This window comes from Limanda limanda, chromosome 5 (genome assembly GCF_963576545.1).
Source record: "Limanda limanda chromosome 5, fLimLim1.1, whole genome shotgun sequence".
Taxonomy (NCBI): domain Eukaryota; kingdom Metazoa; phylum Chordata; class Actinopteri; order Pleuronectiformes; family Pleuronectidae; genus Limanda; species Limanda limanda.
Genome location: NC_083640.1, coordinates 29,015,918 through 29,028,103, shown reverse-complemented (window position 1 = coordinate 29,028,103; position 12,186 = coordinate 29,015,918). Strand labels below are relative to the sequence as shown.

General features: G+C 39.4%; 1 protein-coding gene across 1 annotated transcript in view; it reads right to left on the bottom strand.

Annotated features, from left to right (window-relative positions):
- The window catches only part of niban2b (niban apoptosis regulator 2b), a 33,677-nt gene extending 22,774 nt beyond the window's left edge, over window positions 1-10,903 (bottom strand). The window contains exon 1 of the mRNA XM_061071982.1: window positions 10,643-10,903. Within this exon, the coding sequence (XP_060927965.1) occupies window positions 10,643-10,697 (55 nt within the window). The 5' untranslated portion in view covers window positions 10,698-10,903. The remainder of the gene's footprint in view (window positions 1-10,642) is intronic.
- Window positions 10,904-12,186: the final 1,283 nt, after the last annotated feature.

The window sequence follows — 12,186 nt, the reverse complement described above, 5'->3', positions numbered from 1 at the left end:
TCACACAGAGCTGCTTGAGTGTCACAGGGGTTAACACAAACAGTACAAGCTAACCATCAGTGAATTAGAGTGATGCTTGCTGATGCTAACTTATATCTGTATCCCTCTCTCTGGCCACACATTTTATTGCCTGATAATCACTGTGATTAATTAAAATAACTTTGCTGCTGAACAGGCACATGCTGTTTTCTGACTAACTGGCCCTTTGGACAGGAAGTCCCAAGAGGAATGTGACCTTTAGCTAGGAAAACAAGAGATGGAGGAAGGGGAGACATGCCAAGAGAAAGTTAAGTCCAGTTTTTTTTAATGTTATTTGCCTTTTTTAATTACTCTGTCATGTGCTTATTAAGCAAATATATTAATGACTGGAGACATATACTTTTCTCAAATTCTAGTTCACAGTCCAGACTGCTGGTGGAGGTGTGATGATGTGGAGAATGTTTTCTTGACACAATTTGGACCCTTAATACCAATCAGTCCTGGTTTGAATGTCAGTTTATCTGAGTATTGTTACTGACCATGTTCATGTCTTTATCGCCAGTTTATAATCTTCTAAACGCTACGTCCAGCAGGATGTGCTCCATGTCACAAATAAAAAATCTCAAACTGGTTTCATTTACTTCTTGATATTTTATGAAGTTCAGTGAACTTTAGTGACCTCCTCAGTCACCAGATGTGAATCAAGTAGAATTTTGGAATGCAGTAGAACAGGAGCAGAATTAACATTTTCAATATCTTGAGGAACAAAGTCTATTTGTATAGTAATAATGCCCGTTTTCAGTACTACTTCCAGTCAGAGAATGCTATCTAAGAACTTGGTGAGTAGATAAGTGCACACGAGATAAACTTCCTCTTTTTGGGTGGGAGTGGCTGGAGCAGTGCAGGAGGAATGCATCATAGGCGGGGGATCAGAAAACAAGTCAGGGCTGACTCAGTTCATTTTTAATGCAGACAGTAACAATACAACTGCTTCACATTTATCTTAGTCATACAACACCAAGCTCCACATGACAATGACTACACATGAGAAAGTTCCTGAAAGGGGGGAAAACCCAAGCCCTAACTCTATATAGGACTGGTGTAAATCAAATCAAAGAATCCCTGGGGACCACTGTTTACAATGTTACTTTAAAGAGGTGTTAGAATAACTTATCAATTAAAATGTTATGTCATATTCCCAAATCACAATTTGCCTCATTACATTATCTGCTCTTAACCATCAACAAGACTGAGGAACAACTACCAAAACAATTATAAGTCCTCATAGAGACTAGAGAGCCACATGTGAGGATCCCTCCCCTGGGATGCACAGTTGGTTGTATATATGTCAAATGTAACAGGACACATCAACAAATTAACAATATTTGCAAATTGCATCATTCATGAGAAAGGTAATTATACAAAACAAAAAGTCTGATAGAGACGAAGGGAGAAGGAATGGCAATTGCAATGATAAAAGGCATTATATGTAAAAAGGCACATTGTCCATCAAAGCAATGTAGTTGTCATCATAATCCATGAAGTAGCTTCACTTCACAGATATTTATATCAGGACTTCTTTTTTGGGAAAAAAAGCAGCAATAAAAAAACTCAAAGTCCAATCTGTAGTTTCATCCAACTGGCAAGAGCGACAGCAGCTGCTTCACAGTGGTTTCTTTGAAACACACCAGAGCTGACACACTTCTTTTGGAAGAGTCACTCAGCGTCATCACATGACAACAAGACTGTGTCAAAAAGCTGAGGGGAATAAAAGACCTCATTCATAACAAGCAAGAGACGACAGCGGGAGATAAACTCGCAGATAATGTTGCTGCTATTTGACTGTGATATCTACATTAACACAAGTTGGCAAACCTTGCAGTGTTTGCCCTGAAACATTCCTCAAGTCAGGACATTTCCTTGCCAAAACTAAGAGGATCCAACAAAGTGCCTGATGTGTTGTGACTATTTGAGGTATTTCTCACTGAGCTTTTTATCCTTTTTCAAGACACTAGTGTGTGAACGGTTGTATGTAAGGTTCCTTTCATAGTGTGAAGGTGTCTTTATCCACCATTAGTTAAGGGCTACAGACTGATTCTGCCACGCTTGTCTTTAACCCTATTCATCCAAGGACTGAGCTGATATATGGATGTACTTTTACTCACAAACAACATTATGTGAACTGTTCCTGCTGAATACTAAAGGAGTGAGAGGGACAAAGGGAGAGTCTCTTGAAACTGAAGACCGATGATTAACTAGATCATATTGCATGTACACTCAGTGTTATTATAATCATATAATTTCTCGCTGCCAGTTAATAAGAAAAAGAAATGAGACTGCCTGCAATCACCTACCAAGACATACAAAGAAGAACATTCTGTTCTTAGCTTTGATAAATACCTGGACTGTGCTTGGCATAAACACAGCATTCATCTCCAGTGCTATAGAGCACCCATCTGACAGGAGTAATGTACCCATTATTTCTGCCTGCGTCTGTAATCCACTTTAATCTTTTGGAGTGGGCAGTTTCATTAGCACTGCAGAGGTTGTCAAGTCAGTCTTTTTTGGCATAACACAAAAAGTCATGGAACCTCACATTAAACTTCATCCATTTGACCAACTGTTTACACTGTAAATGTTAGAGACTTTAACTGAATGTTAATGAATGTCCCGTATGATCAGACCTAGGGGTCATGCCCCTTCTAATGGCCACCGGATAAACCTGAGAGGAGATGATCACTAGAAGACAAAAGAAGGATAGTTCAACTTCTGACACATTCGTTTTTTATTTATCAAATCTTTTTACTCTTTTAATCTGTAAAATTACTAGTAACCACATGTGAAGAACAAGGAATACTATGAAAAAGATGTTCACTAGTCAAAAACAAACATATTGATCTTTTACTTGGGTAAGTGCTTCAGATCTGGAAGTTATTAGAACATATCAAGGATCTGCTGCTGTGAGTCTTGCTGACTCTTTGTTGTGTTACAGCTGGCTACCAGACTAATTGTCCAGGGGCCTTCTGCAGTGCTGAGACCAGCTATCAGCTCTAATGATACTACTGTGCTGTCTTCCACCGCCTTGGTAATCTAATCCAAGCAACACCGCTTTTTGTTTACACGGCAGCTTTTATCACTGACATCAGTCCAACAGGTTCAGCACGTCTTGATCATAGAGGTCAAAGCTAAAACCAGAGTACTATTTAATAGACCCACAAGAGAACCCACCCCCCAACTTTACCCCCTCCTCCTTTCTCCAGTGTCTTAACAAAAACATTCCACTGAGATAGACCCATGGGCTGACTCATAAATTTAGACCGGGTTCCCATCGCAGCTGAGGCGAGAGCCAGCAGTGCTTGTGTAAGGATCTAGAGCGTCGACCGGAGAGCAAATTTAGTTGGATGTAAACAAGTTTACTGAGGTAATTAGAGGCAGAGCAGGAGTTTTAGTTCAAACGTTTCACAAAAAGCTAGTTTTTGTTGCACACGCCAGCCAAGAGAGGAAGATCAGTGCTCTTTCAGGCTTTTTAATAGATACTTGGACCACAAGTGCTGATCTTTGGGATGCAAAACTGCCCCAAACCTGATAACTAACTCTTTCATGATCCATACAAACAAGTTGCCCTGATGCCTGTAGCTAGGAGTCAAATAAATCTAACTCCAAGACACATAAAAGTACAATGTGGAAGCAGGGCTCTCATGAACACGAGAGATATAAGATGCACTCAACAGACAGCTTTTGAGAGTGAACTGACCCCTATGGCTTATTAAAGTAACATGACTATGCACACGCTCAGATCTGTTTGAGGTTGTATAATAAAAAGGGTTTTCCGCTGAAAGACATGCAACACAATGACAGAGGATACTGTGATATATGGGTGCTTGTTGTGTGAAACCCACAGAGAGTGATTAACTGGCTCTCCCAGTGCCAGTGTATAAATTCAGAAGGAAACAAATAATTCTAAGTGAAAACAACATGGGGCAGCAAGCATCACTCAGAACTGTGGAGCATCCATGGAGGCTGTACTGGACTTACATTCGATACCCAGCAAGCATCATTATCCCTGTGTGTCCCTGCCTCTGAAGCACTTTTTCCTCATTTAGCAAATTCATTTGTTTTTTCCTGCCCACAAATCCCACCCTCATTAACCTGTTTTCAGCAGGAGCAAACAGCTGTTTACAGTGAAACTAAACAATCAGACACAGAAAACAGACAGTTGGCTTGTAGTGAACACAGTGGAGCATTTAGCCAGTGACAAACCTGATTGATCTCTGATGAATTATTGAACTTCAGCTGAATGCTAATGATAGTTTATGTCTACTGGATGTGTAAATACGCAACACAGTAGTGATACTAATAAGGAAAAAATTGAACCCTGGAAAAACCCTGCACCATTGACTCAGCAGTAGCTACAATAACACAGTTTATCATTTCTAGGGACAAAGATTTGGTTCACAATGCAGTCTCATAATAATCTGGACAGTAGGGTTAGATAATGAACCACAATACATTATGAATGTTAATTATCTCATAACCAGGGAGTGGTTTCTGTTGTTGTTGTTTTTTTGTTTATTTGTATTATGTTAGTCAGGAGGATCATGCAACAAACAACTGGACAGATTATCATGAAACTTGGAAGGATGACATATGGGATGAATCAAATAACATTTTTGTGTGCATCCTAATCAGGGGACAGACCCACTATTTTTCTTCTAAATAAAAATCTGGATCTTGTGAATTTAAATGTGGTTTTAATATGGGACTTTGGCAGATTTATGGAGTACTATTCTAGTTTTAATTCATGATGTTGCAAGATCAGAAGGCAGGCTGATGTAACATCATAAGTCTTAGGCTAGATTGGTTATCGTGAGCATCAGCGATTCGTTAAACTAGCTTAACTTAGTTTGAAGAAGTTGGCTCAGGTTCAGCAATGGCCTCCTCTTCTACTTTTTCTCTACTGTGTATTGTACCGTCACCTCACCTGTTCATTCTGTTTGCCTCATGCGATCATACCTTCAGACCTGCTCAGTCTCCAACACTTAACACATGTATGTGGTGGGTTCCTGGCAGCAGGTATACCAAACCCTTTCTAAAACAGGTCTCTCTGTGCTGAGAAGGGTGTGTGTGTTGAAAGGTTGAAAGTGAGAGTGCCACACCTCGACAGGCCTGTTGTCCACCTAACACTTCCTCCAGGGCCTGAGGATTTAACACCAACAGGGAAAAACACTCCATGTTCGGGTTTCCTGTTTCTTTGCCCCTCGCCCACTGACACTGCTGACTCTGCTCTATGTGTGATCACATAAGGGAACACTTTGTCAATGTGAGCTGAGGTGTGTGTTTTTGGGATCTCTGAGGAAAAACTGTGAAACCATGACTTGAATAATTAACACTACAGTATTGGTGTTCTTTTTGGGGGGGTTATTTGTCACAAATAACAATATTTTTCTTAATAATACTGACAGCCAGGAAGTGTTTTGCTCGCTGCTGGGATAAAAGTTACCCATCTCTGTATCTATGTGGTTTAATGACTTGTAACTTTGTGGCCTGAAAATGTGATGTGTAATTTAAAAGGATAGCTCACAGAAAAATGAAAATGCCCTCATTATCTACTCACGACAATGCTGATGGAGGGCCGGGTGAAGTGTTTGAGCCAAGGCGACCTCTTCTTCAGATGAAATAAAACCGCAGAAAAAACACAACATGCCTCCATACTGGTTTTGTGGTGTCATCCAAGTGTCTGCAAGCCCCGACATTCATATTTGATATACAAGTAAGTAAAAGGAGAAAATCTGCTGATAATTTTTTTCTTATTTGTGTCATGGATTCAGTGGCAATTTTGTCTACAGTTTGTTCCAAGACACCAAGGTTGTGACAGTTTCTAAAGAGGAAATGAGGTCAGCCATGTGATCTTGGTCATTTCCCCCCTCTCCCCACCCCAATATCTCCCTTTTAAACTGACTTCATACTGGAGGTTATATGAGGGAAGTCAGACATGCTGATAGCTGGTTTAATAAGACTCTGCTCCGGGACTCACATAGTTATTCTTATCAACAATCAAGGCGAGGCTTTTCTACCTGTCAGATGACAACAAGATAGGTGTGAACCGTTTTATCAGCTGCTCATAAATCATTGATATGATTGAATACAATGGCAGTGAGGGATGAAGATATATATTAATGAGATTACCTGATAAGTTTCCATTTCAACAAAAGGAATTTCTTTTTTTACAAATGCTAACTCTGGCAAAGAAGTTTCTCAACTTCCCAATGCATCAAGAACAAAATTAGTGGCTGTGTGGGATATGTCTGTGTGTGTATGTGGACAGCTTTAATGATAAATCCAGGCACTTCCCTTGAAGCCAACCTGGCTCTGGGTCTGTCCTGGTTGCAGAGACTGCGTGGCGCTGGTTTGCAGCTCAAGGCTTGGACGAGGCTCCTTCCAGCCACTCACACACATGCTTTTTAATGCATTCCTCAGATTCCACATCTGATGCATAAGTCTGTGTGTGTGAGCATCACTCTGAATTGGCCACTTTAGACATTTAATAAAAATTATGACGACTTGATCTGTTACCCAGCTTTCCCTCTGCATTTCCTCCTTAGAGGTACTGCAGTCAGCCTGCATCTAAAACTAAGACCAAGGGAAGTCTGTTGACACATAGGGGTCAGTGGATCTGGAGGGTCCAAACCGGCCAGCGGGGCAACATTTCATTTGATATTTAATAATTATTTCCACACATGATTGAATTTTTATTATAATACAAGGTTGTGCATCGATACATGGGGTAGCTGGCATGGCACATCATCTAAAAACAGTAGGATAACTTGGGCCTCATCTATACTTCTACTGCTTTTCAAACAAAATGATCTGTCCACATGAGCGTTTTGGCTAAATATCAGTTTTAACCCAATCCCTAATAAAATGGCTGAAAATCAATTGACCAATGAGCACTGGGCATGCAGGTAAAGAGGAATTTTCCTTGTTAGTTGCAGAATTTTTCACATTGCTTGAATAGTAGCGTGTCTCCAAAAAATGTATGCAATTGTATCATTGTAAAATGCAGCATTTAACTGCACAACAGCTGTTGGCAAAGACAATATGCTATTTGTAATTTATTATCCATGTTGCTACACGAGTAGCTGTGTCTGATGCTGGTTGTTTCCTTAACGAAAGGGTCATGTGACAGGAGCATGACGAATCAGGTTATGTCGTGGCCAAAAAAAACAAATCAGCAAGCGGTTGTGTCTACATCATTGATTCCACATGTCTCCGTTTCTGCCCGTCAGAAGTCACAGGTTTTCAAACGATGGGACAAATCTAGGCCCCTATAACTGGGCCAGCAACATTTCCAGACTTATCCATTTTGAAAATGTATCATAAATAGACTGTGTTTGAAACTACTTTGAAACTACTACGCACTGATACTTTTTGTACTGATTAATCTTACGAAAATTTGCTTTGGTTAATCTTACTATACACATATGAATATATATGACTATAAAAATGTATTTATCATAAATAAAAAAAGGTTTTGAAAAAGATCTCTTAAAATAAAGTGCTTAAATTTAGAATAAATAAATAAAAAGATTTGGTGTGATTGGTTTTGGTTTCCCCATTTCCTTTTCTTTCTTCTTGATATATAGCTGCATTGCACATATAAACAATCTCAACATTATTAACAACTAAACATCTTTAACACTCTTTTTGTCTTTGTTTCCACTTTCTCTTGTTCAGTGAGAGCAGTCACCTTACATACGATGAGTCGACGCATGTTGCCCAAATCGACGAATTTACATAGTCGATGACGTTGATTACGTCGACCTAGCCTTAATTAAGAGAAAATTGGACTTAAACGCTCACATCTGTGGCCTCCATGTTTATTACCGACCTCTGTACACAGCGTGGTGGATAATGTGAAGAGCCACATAAAAAACATCCGATCTATAAAGAAAAATCTGAAATAAGCGGAAAGGCTTACAGGGTGAACGTAGCTTAAATGATTTGCTAATCACCTAAGTCAGTGGAATTCAAACTCTAGAGACCATGATATTCTACATATTGTTTCATAGTAAACCACCAAGTCTTTCAGTCTGAACCCTTTAGCATTATTAATTTACCATAGGGCTGCAACTAACGACTATTCTGATAGTCGTTTAGTCACCGATTATTGAAACGATTAATCGATTAATTGGATTATGAATGACACAAATTCTAAATTGCTCTTATTTATCAAGCAGCTTTTAAATTTAGCTTGAGGTTGTTCGAGGCATGTGATGACTGAAAATAAAGGCAATAAATATTGATACTTCATTAAAAAAAAATGTCTTTTAATAAACTTTGTTTCATATAAGGGTACTGTTGACACAAAAGCAAAGACAAATCAAGTTTTTGTCCATTTAAAAGCAAGGACAGGCAAAGTGCTAATAAAACAAATAAATTAAAAATCAAGTATTAATTTTTCCTGTTAACAAAAATGACAGGGAAAGTAACAGCAATAAAAACATCGACAAACGAAACTACAGTCTTCTTCTGACTAAATAATTGTGATTAAAAAAAGATGTTTGTCAGGCAATAGGATAACATAACACTTTTAAACTCGTTAATAAAAAGTTTGAACCATATTTTTGTAATGGATGCTAGAATCCTGCGCGCAGGTATATACGTGTTTATATAACATCTGACAGAGGCGAGTCCGCATCGTCTCCGTTACGAAGTCACACGTGACTCCTCCTCCTCAAATGTGCGTGTCCTGCTTCCATGGAGAGCAGGTCCTCTGTATTCTGATATTGGGGTAGTTTTTTTCGGGCTGTTACGGGTGAAGTTCTCCGGAACTTTTTAATTTCTGGTACGCGATGCTGCTGCAGCGGAGGACGCCATTGGACCGTGTTATGACGCTATTGCACATGCGCGGCTTTCAGAGATAGGAAGGAAGCGAGATGGCTCACTCCTCAGCTGCTTTCATCAGCACCTCCGGTAAATCGACGTTTAGTTCAACTGCACGGCACGAAAAACACGTGTTATGAAGTAACCAACGAATCGACGAGTAAATTCGTCGGCGACTATTCCTGTCATCAATTTTTGTCGACAACGTCGACTAATCGTTGCACCCCTAATAGATAGTATAAAAAAAACTTCGGCCAAGCCTTCGATCAGATGATCACAGGCTAGGGCCAGACAGCTTTCACGCCATCCGTTCCATACTCATCAATATTAAGGAGTCAGATATTCTCGTGCTGTGACACATCAGATGCTGAACCACTCCCCTTGATACCCAGGGAGATTAACATTTCATGCTTCCTACTGTACACCCTGTACTGTACCTTATCTGCCACACTCCACTCTGCTCAAGATCAGACATGTCCATCAGTTAAACTGAACAAGTTCCACAAGACCAAATAACAAGATCAGATTCTTATTTATAAGAGCTGCAGTTGATAGAGGAGTAGCACTCTATATTTTCTTATCTTAGTTGGATGAATGAAAATGCAGTTGTTAAACAGCTCAGCATATCAGATTAGCGGGCTGGAGCTTGTCAGCAATATTCATGTCTGTATTTAAAGTGAGATCAAAGTCTGAATGACTATGTGAGGTAAAAGGCTGATAGAGTCAATACAGAAGGTGGGGCAGCTCCACCCATGCTCCATAGAAATCAAGCAGCCTGACAGCTATCTGCAGTCTTTCCTCAGAGATCACTCGCACTGAAACTTGAGCTGATTTTGAAATAGGCCAAGCCCAACAGAGCACACGTGACCCCTCCGTGATTAAATTAGTTTTTTAACGGGGAATTTAAAGAATCTGAAAATATTTTTATAATCAACAAATCCTTCATTGCTTTATTTTCAGTCCCCTAATTGGGAAAATCAATTTTTCTTCACCATATTCAAGAGGAAGCTGGATATCATAAATGTCTGTACTACTGGTTAGAAGTAACACTTGTAACGTTGTAGTGTGACAAACTTTCTGGTATTGTATAAACCAAGCAATGAACAAATCTCTGTTAATCAATTAATTATCATCGTTTTTCTCCTTTTTTTTAAATTTCAAACTGAACAATTTAGGATTTTAGAGTTTCTGTTTGACATCATCGGTGTGACCTCGGGTTTCAGGGAAACTGTGATGAGCATTGTTTCTTCATTTTCTGACATGGCATACGTAGACCTAACACTCATGAAACTTAAAAGCAGATAAATTGATGATAATATCTATATACAATCTGACCATCTTTAGGCTCAAGTCTATGAATATCTGGTCAAATAAAAAGCTTGTAAACAACATGATAGAGTTAACAGTTTTAAAACCTTGCCATCGTCAGTATGATTCATGTAGCTACAGGGGTGGGGAGGGGGCCTGACCAAACTAATGATCCTGGGTTCTAAAACTCCTGTCCACTGCCCTGCTCACAACCACACTCATAGAATCCCGCGTTTATTGCGAAAGCACATCAATAGTGATAGCACAGGCGAATTGAACAGTTCATTAACAACACATTAAGTGACGATAGAGACAGAAAGAAGAACCAGAGTCCCTCCAACATCCTGTTAAAACAAAAAAAAAGTGACTCATTCTCAGCCACTAAGTTCACACTTTCAGACAGTGGACGCTGCGTAAAAAAGCACGTGTGCCCAAAGCAGCACGCACCAAACAAGCGTCCGGAGCCGCTCACCTGAGATAATCTCCCGCTTGGCCTCATCCAGGTGACTGGAAATGACGTCCCCCATGCTGGATGAAAGTCACAGTGCCAGACTGACGCGTCTGCAGGTCGGAAGCGGGTCTTCTCGCAGGACACACGCAGGGGAATCCGTGGAGAGAGGAGCAGACACTTGTAGACACCTCCTCAGCTCCTCTCCAGTGTTTCACTGAGTGACGGAGGAGACGGGCGGTGGCGGACACAAGGAAAAGTGCTCGGCCTGTTTCTGGGACAGACACACCCTCCCTCCAAGTGAACAGCTACTCCCACTTTACACTTGTGCTGCGTTCATGGTATGTGGGTAAAATCACCACAACTTCCAAAAAGAAGATACCTGTGTAGATGGTGGAGGAAGAAAATGTCCAAAATGTATTGTCTGTGTGGATTTTTACCCATTTTAACTCGAGCTAAATAAGCAAAAAGAGCTCATTTTCTGTTAGCATGAAGCTTTGAAGTGTTACAAAGCCAGGTTCTAGAGGAAGGCTTCATTCAAAAGCTACAAACCACGACAAGAAGTGCAATTCATGTCGCGTGTAACAGAGCACATCAACGAAATAAGAATATTTACAATATTCAGTCGGTCGTTCCTGTATTCAGGGATCATTAATCAAATCAATATCATTCCGTATAAAGGAAAGAAAATAGAAGAGTTGTCCTTCATGTAATAAATAATATTAAATGAATGAATCAGTCTGTGGCACATACGTTACAGTGTTTCAGTTAAGTGAAAGGAAAAAGCAAAATTTAAAATTACAAAACAAACGCTGCAAAAAAAAGGATTTGTGTTGTTCACATTTATCCCCAGGTGTATCTATCTACATACAGTAATGTGGCCCTGCTGCAAATTCAAATTGTGTATTTTACTTTAATATGAAGCAAGTGCATCAATACAGTCCTACGGTTTCTCTGAAAACTCGAGCTGTATCAGCACATTATTTATATGATATGTGTATATACTTGTGTTTCTCAACTAAAATATATCCATGTATTTCTGGATATTATTATTATTATTATTTATATTATTAATGTTTTATTGTTATTAAGCCTCCTTTAACTCGACTACTGAATTATAAGGGACAAATGAGATGTTTGTGATCAACGCGTTCTGGTGCTTTTCTGCTCCTCTTTGTTCACCTTTCCTCTGCTGCCCTCTCATGGACACCAAAGCTAACTGTTTTCGTCTAAAGTTTAGACACTTCTAGAAAATGTAGCTTTGGTGTCCTATTATGAAGGAGCTCTTTAGACTCTAAATTATTATAGGCTGCTGACATATTGGCTCTTTGGACACTAGAGGAGTTTAGTCATATCCACCTCTGCTCTGCACCGCTCCTTCATACATTCCCAACCCACAATCTGCATTTTAATAATACATTTAATTGTATTCCAACATATAATTGAATCCTTAAATATTAAAATATGGATCAATGTTTTTTAAACTGCATTTATTCAAATTTATTTGTTCTTCTTTTTTTATTGTATTTCATTCTAATAAATACAATAAATCGGATATATCTCCGATC